This window comes from Archocentrus centrarchus, chromosome 19 (genome assembly GCF_007364275.1).
Source record: "Archocentrus centrarchus isolate MPI-CPG fArcCen1 chromosome 19, fArcCen1, whole genome shotgun sequence".
In the NCBI taxonomy this organism is placed as follows: Eukaryota; Metazoa; Chordata; class Actinopteri; order Cichliformes; family Cichlidae; genus Archocentrus; species Archocentrus centrarchus.
In genome coordinates, this window is record NC_044364.1 from 11,615,919 (window position 1) to 11,634,039 (window position 18,121).

Genomic DNA, 18,121 nt, shown 5'->3' on the forward strand with positions numbered 1-18,121 from the left:
GACAATGAAGTCATGTGGAGACTGAGGAAAAGGCAGCGAGAGTGAGAGAAAGAGGTAAAATACTATGTGCATGATGGAATTTAGCTTATTGTCTTATCTTTTCAGAATTGACATTTTAATGTATTCCTCAAAGCATTTAAGAGGCAGGGCTTGATGCTACTCTCATGCTGTCAAGGGCAAGAATGTTTAAAGTGCATATAACCTCTTTTCAGATACCCTGATGTGTGAGTGTATGAGTGTTGTGTAGACCCTGTGATGTCAGGAAGGTTTTTCCTTCTTTCTTAAACCGCTAGAGCACCAGTGTACAGCACTGGTGCTCAAATGGTTTATCTGGTTTGCTGTATCTAAATTGGAGAACAAAAAAGAAAGAAACAGACAGAGAGGGCTACGAGGAGGGAGAGAAAGCAGCAAGACAAATAAAGAGAATGGAAAGAGGAAAAGGTCAACCACTGAGATCATCCCTAGACCCCAACATACCCAGATCACGCTGTGGATAAGGAATCATGTGGGAAAAGTGCAGCGAGGAGGAAAACGAAGGGAGCAACAGACCGCAGGGGAATAATGAGAATCTCAGAAGTTCCCGCTTCACTTGGGATCCAATTTGTGCACCTCTGTTTATTATCGTATGAGCAGAAATAAGAGCCAATTATCATGTAACACAGAGATAGGTATCAAATTAAAGGAAATGCCAACAAAAGTGTCTTAGTAAGGTGTCAGGCCACCAAATGCTGCCAAAACAGCTTCAGTGTGCCTTGGAATAGATTCTCCATGTTTCTGGGGCTCTGCTGGATGGATGACCACCATTGGTCCAAAAGATATTCCCTCAGCTGGTGTTTTGATGGTGATGGTGAGCACTGTCAGTCCAAAATCTCCCATAGTTGCTTGTTTTGTTGAAATCTGATGGCTGCAAAGGCCATAGCATTTAAGTCACATCATTTTCAGACTTGTCAAACTTTTCTGTGACATCTCATGCCCCGTGGATGGAGGCATTGCCATTATGGCAGAAGCCATGTTTCAGCACAGGATGCAGGTGATTACTCAGAACAATTTTGTATTGATCTACAGTGACAGTTTATTCTAAGAGGACAAGTGTGACCAAACTATTTATTTGTCACCTGTCTGCATATTTAAGTTGCAATAAAACTAAAGGATCACGTAGAACCACATTAAGTTATTTTCCAAAGGTTACCCGCACGCAAACAGCATAATGCCTACCTTTCAACACAGCGTGGCTGTTGGGGCACTGGGGCAACGGGTAAAGGAGTGCGGAGCGAGCACCGAGAGAGAGCGTGGCCTCCAGCAGTGCTCCAGTTAGCAGGGAACACAATGTTGTCTTCTGGCTACAAGCACGATAAAACCTGGAAATAAAGTTTGTTTGCAACTTTAATCTGAATATCTTATGTCCCACCTAAATTGCCTTGATTGTGTAAACAAATTATTTTAATCCCAATCATTTCACTTGAGACAAATTATGTTCGTTGATATTTCAGAGCAAAAAAAAAAAAAATCCAAACCTGTGTGGATAAGATGGATGGGTATTAATGTAGGGCCAGAGAGACTCCCTGAGACAGACACTTCCAGGGCACAACAATAGGAGCTTTTTAGCAGGATGAATCAGGTTGATTTCCTCTCTTTCCTCCACATAGTTGTTAACCTGTAAAGGAAACCATTAACAAAATGGTCACAAGAAGAAAAAAAAAAAAAACTGTAATTTGGCATCTTAATCAAAAAATAATAATGTGCTTTGCAGGCTATTATATAACATTTGAACCAGAGGTCATTATCATGAGTTTCTTAGCCATGGTCATTCAATTAAAGGGAAATCAACACTTGAAAAGAAATAATTAACTGAGTACTGCCATGGAGGTAGGAAGAAAGGGAGGAATAGGACTTAGAGTGAGACAGGCAGATACGTACAGAGAAGGTGAATAACAAGGAAGATGGAGAGGAGAAGGCTGGAGGAAACTGTCAAAGGGAAAAGGAGATGGAAGAGAAAATACTGAGCTTTACTGAGTGAACATTTTGACCTTTAATTCATGCTCTTCTCAGAACAAAATCCATCTAACTTAAAGGAAACAATTACCAAAAAATATTGATTGTTCTTTGTCCTCATGTGAACCTGTGCAGCGGCTCTCCTGGCACAGATTTCAGAGAAAAGCTATTAAGAAAAACATTTTGTGGCACTGTAAGTGGGCAGTCATGCTGAGGATGGATATCATGAAATTGGACAAAAATCAATACTGGTGGCAGAGTGGAAAATGAGTACAATACAAGTTTAATAAGCACATATTGCTCGAGTGTATCATCAGCGACATTTTTCATATGAAGTGCTAAATAAAACCAAAAGAACCAAGGTTGCAGAAAAGCTACATTTCCCAGACTCTTTGAGCACTCCACACTACAAACGTCATATTTGTATTAAACACTGACTGGCACTGGTGTGACATAATATGCACATGCACAAGCTTGCACATTATATCTTGGTGGGATGGGTTTCCTGCATGGGGTGTAGGCCTAGCTGTTGTCAGATCTGGACGATCCCCAGGGAAAGGAGACATACCAGCCTGCACGTTTGGAGAGGCAGAGTCAGAGTAAGAAACACAAAGAAGGAGGATTTTTTACAAAGTCCTCCTTCTCCATTCCAGCAATGAGCGTAATTACCAAAAGCCCAAACTTTAAACAACATTAAGAAGTGTTGGGGGGGGGGCTTGACATTAAACATTTTTGTGTTAATCGCCTCTCCCATTTTTTTTCTCCTCTTATCTAACATTTTTCATAAAAGACTTTCCTCTGACTGGCATCTAGAGACTGTGCCTGTCCACTTAACAGACATTAAGTCTACTACTTTAAAAGGGTAGTTTTTCACATTGGATGCATGCAAAGCTTGACCCAAGTCAAACTTAGCACTCGTGCCTTTTAATATTTATTCTGCATTTTTAAGGGGAGACTCTGAGTCAATTAGAGCTCGATTTTCTGTTTCCCATTACTAATAAACATTCATGGGTAGAGAAGTTTCTCTGCTTGTTAACGCTGCATGAGTGCTTCAATACTGAGTATCAAAGCAGCAGAAATGCCAGTGGGCCAAGAAGCTGCAAATAACCCCAAAATAAGAAGAAATATGAACTTCAGAATTACATCTATAAACCATTTAGAGGTGCAACAGCCTGCCTAGTCAAAGAGAAAGTATATTATTTTGACAATCAATTAACTGTTTTATGCATTTTTATCCTCATTTTTATGGATGGATTCAATGATTTTTCTTTATTATGCTGGATATTTTTTTCCTGGTATTCTCCTCCTATAAAATATTTGCTAGTTAAAGACGATTTTGTAAAGCAACCAACTGCTTCAAGACTCTTAAATATGAGTTACTGTGATAATGAACTATCTACTGTACAACAGCTTTTGAGAAAGAACAAAACAATTAATCCCAGACTAAACAATGGCCCATAGGTCTAGTAGCTCTTTCAGACACAAGAAGAATCCATTATGTGGAAATCACATGGGGCTACTTAAAGTCAGTTCTTCTCCTGTAATACTTTCTCTTTCTTAAGTATAACAAATCTTTTAGTAGCACTGTAACACAGAGGCCTGCAAATTGAAAGACGGGACTAACGAAGTAAGAAAAACTGTGCGCACGAGCACATAAGTGTGTTAAAGTGAGCTCCACTCCAAAGGACGCTGCAGGGAATGTGCTGCTGCTTTTGATCGACACAGAGCAGCTGTCCTCACACATACGCACCACACACAAGCGCAAATAAATAGTCATTTTCAAACTATGGGCAAAACACATGGGGAAACAAGCAGAATTTCCAGTCAAAAGGAAAAAAATAAATACACACACACACACACACGGTACTTAGAATAAGTCTGTTTGTGTATATATGTACAAAAATATAGCAGCCTGAATGATGCTCTTGATGGTAGAGAATTAAAATACTGGTGAAAAGCAATGAGAGTATTAAATGGTTTTTAACATCCTTTAAAGAGAACTAATTTAATAGCTCACCGGAATACTCAGTTTTATCTTTTGTAATTACAGGTCACCTAGTACTGACATGTCTGGCACATTTTTCTTCACAGTATAGACCACTATTAAGTTTGCGAATCAGCCAGTTAATTAGTTGCCACTAATACTGTATCTCATGTTACACTGTGCGTGAGCAGGAAATGCTAATGACTTAAGCTCAGTATAGGGGAATTATAAGTGTCATGCGCAGCTGCACCAACTCAGCTCCCATGAACATAAATTAAATATCATGAGTATGGCTGATTGCCTTAACAATAATTGTATACAGCTTGGAATATGATCTGTATTTTGGTACTTTCTGGGCAAATTTAACTTAAATGCATCCATCCATGCTCCTTAGGCAGCATCCTTTAATCTATGATATCTTACATGATGTTGTTTCTCCATTCATGGACATTTGGAAAGTGTTGAAGCTTTCAAACTGAGGTCTTTAAACTGTCACTGACTGAATGGTGCTAACCTACCTTCTAACTTCTAGTACTGCAACCAAGGTTAGGTCCTGGCAGCTCACATTTGTTCATACACTTCTTTTGGATAGTTAGCGTCATTTTCACCTTTGAGTTATACTGCTGCAAAATGGTATGACTAATCTGACAGTCCAGTTCGGACTATAATCATAGGAGTGCATTTGTTTGAGCCTTGCTGACATCCATACAGTTTACACTGGGGAAAGGACAGGGATTAACTGTGTGGTGCGTATAGTGACTTCACTACCTAATTGGGCATAATCATGAATTAAGAGAGAATTAAGGAAAAAAAATTACACCTGACACACGAGTTATGAGTTTAACACAACCTACAGAGATGAATGAGTTTCCCATTAAGTCCCATTAGTGCCCTGCAGGGTAATTTCTCTGCCTGGTAACAGCCATTCTGGGAATGGATTAGCAAGGGGCACTGCAGGGCACCACACAGACTACTGAACTTTGAGCTGGAATGCACACAGTCAATGACACACGTATGCAAACACATGCTAAAATGCAGACACGCAAACACACTGTGACTCATGCACGTGCAGTAATGTATATCATACCAGAGACATGAAGTCATGTATGAGCACGCTGGACACTGAAGAGGCTCATGCAATCTCTTTGAAATCCAAATGTCCACATCTTGAACTCTTTACTTTGATGTCTCTGACCAATTGCACATGCACACTCGCAGTGACACCCTTTGCCCTCTGTTGACAGTATCTTTCTCTTAGTGACACCGATGTGTGCGTAAACGCTCCTCTGCAAATACTTCTGTTTATATATTATTCAAACTTTAGGTACCAAGGCACAGCATAGCTCAGCTGCCAATGTGAAATGCTACAGAAGTGTGTGCGACTGTATAGTACAGTCAGCTTCCCACCATTGCCATATATGCACACAAAAGTGCACACGGCCACAAACTTTAATCGGGTAATGATATCATGCAATTAAACACAAGTGCTCACATGGGATTAGACAAATCATTGTAATAGAACCCCCCCCCCCAAGCTGTATTCTCCCATGAAGCTGACATTCAAGGAACAGAAATGCATCAATCTGTCTTAAGTCTACTTTTAGAAGCATCCTGGAGGGTCTAGGTTGGCTGGGGGTGGGGTTCTTTTATTCTGGGCTAGGTCACTTGAGATATGTCAGTCTTAACCTTTCCCATCCTTTGACATTTTCCAATCCACTGTGCGCTTTGCGGGAGAGAAGAAAATTTAGGTGTTTGTTAAAAAAGCCATTTCTTATAGACATGACTGATTTTATGATCGAGAAATATAAAACATGCAAATGACAAAAAGCACAGTGTTCAACTAGAAAACAAAAAATGCACACAAATTTTTCAATTCATTCTATTATCCTATGATTACTTTAATGAACTGTAATTCATATATAATAGAAATTAGAAACTTTTCCCTTTTCCACATTAAAGATTAACACAAACACATTGTACTTATCTGTCAAATCTAGACTGCTTTCATATTAAAATAGCCATGATTTCTCAGATTTCTAAAACAAAAGCTTTACTTTGGGGGGGAGAATTTTTTTTAAAAATGAAAGAACTGAACTAGAAACAATTCTAAAGCTGCAATAAGACAAATGAGTGACCATATTACAACATCTTGGGCATATCATTTGCAAAGCAACAAAATGAACTCAATGAATAATTGATCTGCTGAATATCTCCACCACCTCATTCCTGTACTACTATAAATCACTAGAGGTTTTTCGTGTAACACAGCCCAAACCTGCAAAACTCAATCATATCATTCGGACTGTGCGTTTGATCTAAGGCAGCAAAAGTGGAGCCGACAAAGCTGGAAAACGTGAAACCTGCCCACCCAACGCGACAAGCGCATTTAAATCAACTGGGCCTAGTCTATTTGAAAATAAGGTGAGGGGTGAGTTATGGACAGCAGCTCTTCTATCTCAGCACCCAGACACGGTAACCCCACCCTCCCAGCAAAGTTTAAACCAAATCAAAGGACATAAACCAAGTAAACCCAAACATGCCAAGAAGACATCCCACCACTCGGGCTGAGCATGTGATAAGGTGCAAACGTGTTTCTTACTCTGCAATCACTGGTGCAGATTTATGCGTATGCACACATCACACCATCCTCTTTAGCCTAGCAACCTCTAATCCTGGTTTGTATCACTGAGAAACTCTCTGAACTGTCCTGTTCTAGTCTAACTTTTCTTGCCATTACTGTCTCCACAAGGTAATGTTTGCTTTCCTGCACCCTGAGCCTGGACAGTCTCACTCCTAACTGAGCGCGGCGCTCATTTTGTGTTTGTGCAAGCTCCTAAAAAGCCCCCACAAAAATAAAAACGCATTTTTAGTTACAGTGTTATGCATTAAATGAAAACTATGCAGTCCCTTGTGCATTCTGTAAAGCGTTAATGCGCAATTACTTGCAACCACTCTTTCTGGCAGACACCACAGCTTGCAAATGTCCCACTTGTGAGTCTTTGAGTCATTGATTTTTCAGCAACTCATCCTTTCAGATCATTTCAAGCTCTGGTATACTTCTAAGCAGTCTTGAACATGCATGTTTCTTTCAGTGATACTCAAGGACACCGGGGCTCATCCCCCCCGTCAGATTTCGTCAGATTTCCCTAAGTGGCATCTGTTTCTCAAACTAGAGTCTCTTCTGTTCTCCAAGCTCGTGCTCCGGTGCCTTCCTCTTTCTTTTAAAGTCAAAGCCAGGTTTCTCTGTTCTTTGAGCAGGGTCACACACGTCACTGTGTTAAATCTGGCCCTCAATTAGACGATTATGAACTTTTTTTGTATTTTGTTATAAGGATAGCATTGCAACAACTGAAAATGGGCCTCTGTAGATATTCAATTTAAAAATCATTAATAATAAACTGACATTTACAACATTTCTGATCCTTTAAATGCCATTTCAAAGAGAAATTAAACATTCTTTAAAAAAAAAAAAAAAACAACAACTTTTGAGTGCTGTTCTGCATGCATGTTTTTTACATGTGTGTTCAGTTGATAGTGGCTGTGTATACACGTGCACTGTATTTACTGTAAGATCTGCGTATTTATACTTTGAACAAACAGACGTCTAGCCTGCAAGCCCATCTTTTGAAGAATAAGTGTTTAGACTGGAGAAGCCTCATGTCTGAGTCTGAGTATCTGCTTTGAATAATACAGTAGACACCATACTTTGGGTTACATAAACACAGAATCACTTGAGAAAGTCTCTTTTATCAAAACATGTTAAGAACAAATTAGGAATCAAGAGCGAGAGAACTGGCCAGGGGTGGCAGGAATACATTCACACAGTCAAGCACCTGCAAGACATTAGGGGAAAATTGCTTATAACTTGCTGTAGAGTCAAAACTGAATATTCATGAACACAAAGCTCTGTGCAAAACAATCCTCTACCAAGTTTTAATGCACCCTCTTGGCCTCACGATTATGAAACATCATCTTAGTGAGAGCTTTGGGCTCGTTAACCACATTAAAAAAAAAAAAAAGATGGAACTGGAGACAAGGGGAGTGTGCAGTACAGCAGAAGCACAACCGGACTGACAGCAACATCCGCTCGGTTGACACAGAAGACATAACTGAAGGCAAGCAAGAGAGAAACCATACAAAAACTGCTACAACATGAGAACTGAGAAACAGAGTTTGTTGCTGCTACTGAGGAAGCCCCCTTTTGTCTGATTCACGTCTTACTATAGGTCAGTGCTTCTGTGGGTGGGTCGTCGTGTTAGCATTTCTAGGGGTTAGATTCATGCAATATTATTCTGTCATCGTAATGTGGATGTTGAAAGCATGTGGGCATTTGGGATCCCACAAAAAGGAAAATGATTCCACGGGATTCCCAGGAATTATGCTGAAAGATATTCACTGACATTGACTTGGTTTATTTTCCTGTAACAATAAAAGTAGCCCAATCTAACTTGGAGAAAAATTTTAAATAATACAAATCCTAGGTTATCATAGTTACAAGAGGTATATATATTAGAAATAAATTTAAATCAGTTTCATAACAGTACATTATTCGTGAAATACCACTACTAATACCACTTATGACGCGCTGCTACAAGAGCTTTTGTTGTGTAATCAGGTTTTAGAGTTTCATACACCATTCCAAAACCCAGTCCTAAAAGGAGTAAACCCACAGGGTGAAGGCAGAAGTATAAAAGGTCAGAATGATAGGAAGAAAACAATTACAAAAGAGATCAACAATGTTTGAGGAAGGTTTGTCAAAACAGGAAGAGAGGCTCAACAAAAAGCAGGAGTAGAATTAAGAAGATGACCAAGACAAGATTAAGTGGAAGAGGAGGTGAAAATGAAGGGGACAAAAAAAAAATGAGTGGAAAGGATATGAAAAAAAAAGAGGTGCAGGAAATACAAAAAGGGAGGTGAAAAGAGGAAAACACAGGGGAGCACAACAGAGGAAATGGAGAGCCAGGGCCAAGGGTGACTTGAATCATAATCCCCCGCTGAATTTCACAAGGAGCCGTTTAACAAAGATCCAAGAGCTGGGCCCACCTCCCAAGCACTGCCTCACACCTTCAACAACCTTAGGGTATTACTGTGTGTCCTTTGTGTGCTCAGAGTTGAGAGCACTGGAAAACACTGTGATGAACAAAAAAACCTACAGGCATGGAATTTATTAGAACCCGAAACAAATGTTTACTTGAACTGAAAAACAGCAACAATGACGACAACTTGCTGCACATTGGTTTAGATGACATCAAAAGATTATAAGCTTGTGGTCGCACTTGTTGGCCATCCTTTTAAGATGAGCAATAAATAAAAAAATAAATAATAAAACAAAACAAAAGCAAAAAAAAGGGAAATGAGCACTACATTGTGCAGCAGTTTTGAGGAAGGTATCAATAATATTTTTAATTACAGCTAAGTTATTAACAAAAGAATCACAAGTGGTTATTATTAATAAGAAAACATCCTTCCCTTTTAAGCTTTACTTGTAAGCAGACAGTTTTGGTTATTTGGGGGGTAAAAGGTCTTATTTGAGAGATAAAAAAACATCAGGGAATTTTGGTATGATCATTCACATCTATACAGCTATAGCACTATTTCACGTTAAGGTGAGGATTACCCATCCATTTTAATTATAAGTGCACTGTTTGAAATTACAGTGTTGTGCACACTAATCAATACATGCAAGAATAGAAAGCCAGCGTGCAAAGTGAGCCACAAAGCAGAGGGCCGATGGGTATTCTTGCAATGATTTGTGCTGCAGCTAAAATGCAGCCCACAACCAAGCAACCAAGTCTCCTCATAGTTAATGAACAAAGTTAAAGTTTGAATCCTTGCTGACAAACACGTTCCCATTGCAAGTCATCGATTTAGCCTCACAATAAGAAGGAAGGACTTAAATTAAGGGAAAAAGAATGGAGAAGTTTGAGGACAGACGTGGAAGAGCAACAGAGAAGAAACATGACAGAGGAGAGAGAACAAGGAAAAGGAAAAAGTGGGGTCATTGTGAGGGCCAAAATAATCTGAAACCTATTACCCAGAGCACCCAGTGGGACCCCTCTACACCACCATGCTCCCCCGCTTACAGTTCTCATGATGTCATACTACTGCGAGCCACTACGCTCTCTTAGATAACAGCACACAGCTCTGGTCGGACAGCCAGAGATAAGCGTGATGAATGTTTAAGCATAAATTACTCCACCTACTATATGATAACATAAATGTTCTGGATATTTACGGGAAACATGATGGCAAATTTATTACTTCTATATTACATTTATGTTACGATACAGTAGATATTAATGTTGCTTTTCTTACCTTGACACCATTAACTGACACCTGAGATTAAAAAGTCCTTCTCCAAAGTTAGCTTCTTTCTTTCTTCCCCCACATTCAAGCAAACACAACACAACAGCGACGTTCAAATGCATTTTGACAGCATTTGAACACTGAGACTTTCCCTGTGCTCAGTGTTGCATAAGACATTCTACTTAATGAACTACACCAAAGCCTGTTGTTGTAACACTCGTGAGACAGCAAGATCTGACAGCACAGTCCCCTACAGCCACAAGACAGAATGAAAAGATGCTTAAAGCTGGAAGTTTTTTTGCTCTCTAAGTACAGCAAGAACTTGTAGTGAGCAGTGTACTTACTGTGGCACAGAACAAGCTGATCTATTGAAGAGAATGAAAGGAAGAAAAAAAAAAAAACACAGATCTCCAATCCCTCTTAGACTGTGCAAACTTAGAGAAGTGAGAGAGGAGGGCTTGACCGACAGAGAGCATGAGAGAAACCAAGGAAGAGAGGGAGTGAAAGAGATCTCTAAAAACTAACAGAGAAGGGAAAGGAGAGAGAGAAAGAAAGGTGGGAAAGAAACAGACCTCTCCCTAACAAAGAGGGTACCCCCATATTAGGTTAAGAGGCAACAAGCCCATCACAACACAGCAACAAGAAGGAAGATTTTATCAGGGAGCACACTATAAACACACAAAAACAGAGGCAACGCTGGTATACAAGGTTTCAATCGATCCTTCTCTAGGAGCCTGTCCAATGTGTAAACAATGTCTGACCGAACTTAAATGGGGCCTCTGTGTTTTCATTCAAAACAATTACACAGAACCTGCAATTAATCACTGAAGCCCTCTTTTCTCAACAGACCAAAAAAAAAAAAAAAATCAGTCAGTTAAGTCAATCAAAAATAAGGGAGAGATACTAAACCATTTACTGAACAATGAAGTTTTAATCACAATAAGCTGTCGCACTGTATTTAGCAAGAAGATAATGTGTAGCTCCTGCATAAGGTTAGGAAATTCATCTAAGCCTATTCTGAGCTTTAAGGAAATTATACTGTGCTGGTATAAATAGTCCCAAGAAAAAAAGGAAAAAAAAAACACAATTAACTACAATCTCCCACAGTTTTACCAGAGTAAGGTGTCCTTTTAACCTTTTAAACTAAGCCATGGGAGGTGGTATATTGTACAAAGCTGCAACAGATCAATTCAAATGCCTTCCTTTGTTTGACCTGCAGCCGAAGATGCAAAAATATTCAGTTAAAGATAATACGCCAAGAAAGTTCTCATTAGATATGCTGCTACTAAGGAATGTGTGGTACTGCTTATTACAAAGGTCCTCAGTTAATTTTCTGTTCATTGACTCAGTTTTGAGCAACATTAAATTATGATTTTTCAAAAGCAAAAAGCAGAACCCTCCTGCATAAAAGTTGTCACCTTTAGAGCTTTAAAATGACTAAACAATATCCACGTACCAGCCTGGCTATTCAGGTGACGCTATGGGACCAATAAGCTAATACAGGCTGAGGTACAGCCACTTTATGCTTGCTATTAGCTTTGCTCCGCTGAGTGTTTCTATGCCAACCTCTAATTAAGGGACCAGTATTGCAGCTCTTCTGTTGAAGCCAGCTCACTCATGGTAGCCCACAGCCCTTGGAGTTTATTACAAACTAACTCTGTATTATTATTATGTGTGCAAACATGCCCTCTGCTTACACATCAGAAACAGTCAACATATGAACATAGTTACATGGCTAAGCAGAAGCAAACAAAATACGCTCGGTGGATATGATCAATTTACTAAACACGCATGGTTACTTGTGTTTTGAAGAAGCACAAGTGGCTTTTGTGAGAGTCAATATCCTTTATGCTGAAGTGTTATTAGAGCCAGTATTAACAACTTACGGTGATGAATCCTCTCACCGACAGAGAGGGGAGAAAGACTCGGTTACTGCATGTGAAGGTGTTACTTTGGCAGCTGTTTGAATTAAGTTGAAAACCAAAGCCTTATGTAATTCCTGCCATAATCGGGAATCAGAGCGCATCCTCCAGTGTGGACACACATAATCAGAACAGTCACAGGTCTAACAGAATACAGTACTTCCTATTGCGTGTGCCTAATCAAATGGAAAAACGAATCTGCTTCATGCGCAGCTGACATCAAAGTGGTCTTCAGAACAAAGCAAACAGCTGGCCTGCCCTCAGTCTTTGCTTTGATCAATACGCAGTTAATGAGTCTGGTCTCCTAAGCCAGTAATGAGGGGTCAGATTCATGCATCATACAATATCTACTGTTTTAATTGTCTTTAGAAGACATGTTATTGGATCAATATTAATTAAGGCGATGGCACACTGCAGTTTGACATGTTGTCAACTGACTGCAAATTTTTCAGCCACTGAGCAGAGACGCCAGCCAGTCTTTTTTTTTTTTTTTAAGCACACTCGAGTGCTTAAACTACCACACAATCTGAAAAGCTCATTATTGAAAACAGCAATGTAATGCAATGTTTATTTAAAGAAACCATGCTGCCCTCTGGTGGATATGCATGTAAGTCATGGCGGGGGGTCAACTACAGCATCCATCTAGAAAAGAAAACTACTCAAGTGAAGCATCATGTATATTACATGATTATAAACTAACCATCTTCTGATATTGGGACACAGTGAGGGAGTTGAACAGGTTAATGTGAGCTTCAAAGAATGTGACAGATATTATTTGTTTGACATTTTAAAGGCAAGGCAATTAGTGTAACACTAATTGATAATAGTCTACATATCTATAGCAATCATGTTATCACATAATTATTGTTTCAGCTCATCTTCTAAAACAAAATGTTGAAAAACATTTTTAAAAATGGCCGTTAATATTTCCAAAAACTCTGACATTTCAACTTTAGTTTGCTGATTTTTTTTTTCCTTTCTGACCAACACGCTTCATCTCAAAGTACCTCCACTTGCAAAGACACAGAATTAATAAGACGTGTAGAGCCTTCTCCAAACACGCACGCAAACACACGAACCTACACACCAAACTGAGATCAAAGAGCATCAGTAAGTTGAGTTTGTATGCCAGGAATTTCTGATTTCTCATGAAACATTAATCAAGACTCAAGGTTCAGCAGCCTTAGATGCTCACATACCAAAAATACTCAGCAATCCAAATTCATCTGCACAATAAAGCATTTTATCCTCCACTAGGTGGCACCAAAGGCTGACTTATACAGCTATGCTCAGGCCCACTTGAACCAGCTCTCTCTCTCCTTATCACAGCAGTTGCCATTATAATTTTTTATATTTAAAAAAAAGGGGGGAGGGTAAATGAGCAAAGCACTTTAATGTAATGCTTTTTCAATCCAGATCAAAGCTGAAGGACTACATGGCTACTGCTCATTAACTCTTATGTTGTAGGCTATATTTTAGGCAGCCACTTGATGAACCACATGCTGTCTAGCAGCTTTGATTGTATTTTTGTATGGGAGCTCCCGCAACTACTCAGATATGCCTTATCAGTTTAGTCAATGGTGTTCGATTTAAAATTACACTGAAATAAAGTCTATTTTATTAAGCCCATTCAGGCACTGCCTTTGATGATGCATTTTAGTGCTGCTACGCAAAAGCAGAAGACGCAATTAAACCATCACTCCACAGCATCCTGCAAAGCTTAAGGGTTTAATTTTGGCTAAATCCCCTCTGGTTGACCTGTTATAAACTAAAGAGTTAGGAAGGGGAGGTGGCTGGCTATTTTCTGCACCAATTGTGTTATTCTTTGAGTTTCAACAATAACAGCATTACCCACAACTGCTTCATGCTTTCACTTTATCTGTTTTGGGGAATATTGCAAGTTAATCTGCCTCCAAATCTCTTTCGATTAAAATGCTAGAGTGCTGCTTAGGGGTTATGTCCAATATTAAAATGTGATTACATCACTAGAGAAGTATGGAAATAGTGTGACACATGTAGAAACCATGTTATCAGAAGGTGATAAATTAGGAGAGGTCAAAATGGACAAAAGGTTTAGTTGTGTGCACATGTTTAATCTTATCATTCTGCATGCGGTTTTAATGTGACATCACAGAAAGCTATGTCAAGTATTTTATTAGCTTCCACTTGGTCATCTTAGTTTTAGTTTTACATAGTTACAGATTCCCTGCGCAGACACTTCCCTAATTCTGGAGATGTGCGATTTTCCCACATTGTCACAGAAGGGCGAGAGGCCTGAACTAACATCTAACACATGCACACATTCTAACCCAGTGAAGGGAAAACACACAAACATGCCATTTTGACATCTTTATGTCACTCCAAAAGACTAGCAGATAAAATCTGGTTCAACAAGTACAAGCGTGGCATCCACACGTGCTCCTGTGTAGCGGATTTTAGTACACGTACAAAAATCAAAAGAGCTGAAAATGGAGCTCTGCCATGTGTTAACACCTGAGCGGCCACACTGTTTGAGATACTGTCACAAAACAGTACTGCTTGCAAAGGCACGCAAGACATTTACTGTCCTACCCCTTTTCTATATTAACAGCCATTTGACTCACCAAGAGTGTGTCAACACACACACACACACACACACACACACACACAAACACACACACACACACACACACACACACACACACGCTAATCTCTGGCTAGGCTATAACACCCAGCTGGGCCAGAAAGTGGCCTGCTCGGCACATTCCTTTGTAGTGGCACAACACACACAGAGAAAATAAGAGGGATAGACACAAGGTTAAATGAGTGTGACATACATTGTGGGTAAGACTCTGTGTGTGTTCCTGTAGGGTTGGTACGTGATTTTTATTTTATAATAAAAAATCAAGAACTAAAACCGGGGTTTTTATTTATTAGATTCTGAGCTAAAAAGTAGGTTCAGCATTTTTTCTGGAAAGACTATTTTCTCAAAAAAATATTTAGGCGTCTCTGTGAATGCAGAATCAGGTTTTGCTCACTGTAATAATAACAGACATCCACAAAAGCCACCTCATTAGTACTGAGTTGGACCCCTTTTGCATTCATTCTTCAGAGATTTTGGTACATAATGACATGATAGCATCACACAGGTGCTGCAGATTTGTCAGCTGCACATCCATGATGTGAATCTTCCATTCCACCACGTCCCAAAGGGGCTCTATTGGATTGAGATCTGGTGACTGTGGAGGCCATTTGAGTACAGTCAGTGAACTCTTTGTCATGTTCGAGAAACCAGTTTGAGTTTTGTGTTGCATATCCTGCTGGAAGCAGCCATTAGAAGATGGATACACTGTGGTCTTAAAGGGATGGATATGGCCAAGTAGCCTGTGGCATTTAAACAATGCTCAACTGGAACTAAGGAGCTTTTCTGACCCTACCACCTGAATGTCGGAGCAGAAATCGAGACTTAACAGATCAGGCGAATTTTGTTGAATCTGCCATTAGCCAATTTTGGTGAATTGTAGTCTCAGTTTCCTGTTCTTAGCTGACAGGAGTGACACACAGTTTAGTCTTCTGCTGCTATAACCCATCTGCTCCAACCTTTGATGTGTTGTGCATTTAAAGACGCTCTTCTGCATACCTCGGTTGTAATGAGTGGTTACTTGCATTACCGTTGCCTTCCTGTCAGCTCAAAGCAGTCTGACCTTTGACATCAGCAAGGCATTCTCCCCCAGAGAACTGCTACTCACTGGATATTTTCTCTTTTTCAGAGAACTTACTGTGAATTTTCTTTCTAAAAAGAACACGGCAGCAAGGCTTAAGTCTGCAAATTTGCACCTGAAAAGATTTCTGGATCAATGTCCGCTGGGCAGACCAGTGAAGATGTTGGCCATAATGGTTTTTGAAAACCAAACACAGTATATCTTCACATAAAATACCTCATACCAACTGTCAAGCATGGTGATGGAGGGGTGATGATTTGAATTTGTTTTGAAGCCACAGCACCTGGGCACCTTTTAATCATTGAGTCCACCATGAACACTGTGTGCCTAAGTAAGCAGGCAAACAAGTATGTATCTAAGTATGTAAATATCTATGTATGTATCCATCCATTCATACATCCTCTTCATTTATCCAATTCAGGACTGTGGAGGGCTGGACCCTCTCCCAGCTGTCACAGGGTGAGAGGAAGTTTTCCAAAGTATTCTAGTGTCAAATGTGAGGCTGTCTATCTGACAGCAGCAAATCAACACAAAAGCATGGCTGAAAAAGAGAAGTATCAAGGTGCTACTATGGCCCAAAGTCCAGATCTCAATCTGACGGAAATGCTGTGGCAGGACGTTAAGAGAGCTGTGTTTAAATGAATACCCAATGAACCTCAATGAACTGAAGTAACATTGTAAAGAAGAGTGGTCCAAAACTCCTCCGCAATGATGTGAGAGACTGATAAAGTCATACAGAAAGCAATTACTTTAAGTTCCTGCTGCTAAGGGTGGTTCTACAAACTACTCAATCTTTGTGTGTGTGTGTGCGTGCGTGCCTGTGTGTATGTCAAATATATAATACATGTAACTAAATTATACTCTTTGCTGATTAGGCATACAAATAACAACAGCAAGTTTCCTGCACTAAACTGGCAAGCCACAATGTTTTATAACTCCTGTTTATGCTGCAAATATACATGTGGCATGCAACTTTTACAGCTTGGCATCATCTAGATATTTTTTTCCTTTTACTTTCACCACGGAAACATTTTTTTTCCAGCCATTTTGCAGAGTACACACAGTAAGCGACTGGTCAAATATCGCCTTAAATGTGGGCGATATACATGTGGAGTAGCTCAATCTGTGAATTTAATTATAATTTAACTATAATTTCAGTCGCCTTAACCCTTTCATTAACCTTAACCTATTTAGATCAATATGTTTACTCTATGTGCTCCCAGAAATCACCATTTCACACTGTAAGCTATTTAATGTGGTCACAATAAAGGGAAATTAGTTTTCCACATATACAGCACATGTTCTTTATGCATGAACCGTTCTCTGCAAATATGTCCTTACAGAAAAGAAAACACCACTAGTCTATTTACTGAAACAATTACCTGAAAAACCAATCAATGTATGTTTAGCTTATGAGAAAGTCTATCATTAAATGAGAGGGCTAGGGCAAAGGTTTAAAGGGAATGCAGCATTCAACCGAGCGAACATGAAAGTGTTTAACAAGAACTGCCGTAGACCAAAGGCTGTATGTTTATTGCATGGGCCAAGCCCAGCTATATTTGCACACCAGAAATAATTAGCTGTAATTCAGTACTGCAGGTCAGACAGGCATTAGCCACAGCCTAAAGAAAGGTTATCAAATTTGTTCCAGAAATGTACATGTGTGAAGCACTCAGACTTGGTTTGGGACAAAGTTCATTTTTATATACTGCTGAGAAATTCCACAACTAAATTTAACACACACAGCTTCTTCAGTATGGAAATCTCTTTGCTACTTAAACGTTACCGGCTTCAGGTTTAACAGTCACATTTTTTTTTTCATTTCAAACTGAAAGCAAAATGAATGAAACTGAAGCATATGTGTGTATGGTTCTCATTATCACCAACAGCAAGCACAGGGGAAATTGAGCAACTTAAATGTTCCTGTGTTTTGTCTGAAAGAGAGAAAAACAGGGAAAAATTCTACTGTAATGAGAGCTGTACCACTAGAATCAGCCCACGCCGGAAATGATGTGTGTGTGCAAAGATTGTTGTTTTTGTGAATGAAACCTGACTGTAACCAATTTGGGTAGACGTCCTTTTAAACTGAAACTGTAACTGTTCTAACAACAGACATACAGTACAAGGAGCCACAGTACAAGAGTGATGGCTCCAAGAGACATGTTGTACCTTTGGGATCTGATTTAACAGTAAAATAAAAATACATTAAATAGTGA

General features: G+C 39.5%; 1 protein-coding gene across 1 annotated transcript in view; it reads right to left on the bottom strand.

The window, feature by feature from the left end:
- Positions 1–18,121, bottom strand: part of plce1 (phospholipase C, epsilon 1) — a 77,438-nt gene that overhangs the window by 40,572 nt on the left and 18,745 nt on the right. The window contains 2 exon segments of the mRNA XM_030755349.1: positions 1,216–1,358; positions 1,515–1,654. Of these exon segments, the coding sequence (XP_030611209.1) occupies positions 1,216–1,358; positions 1,515–1,654 (283 nt within the window).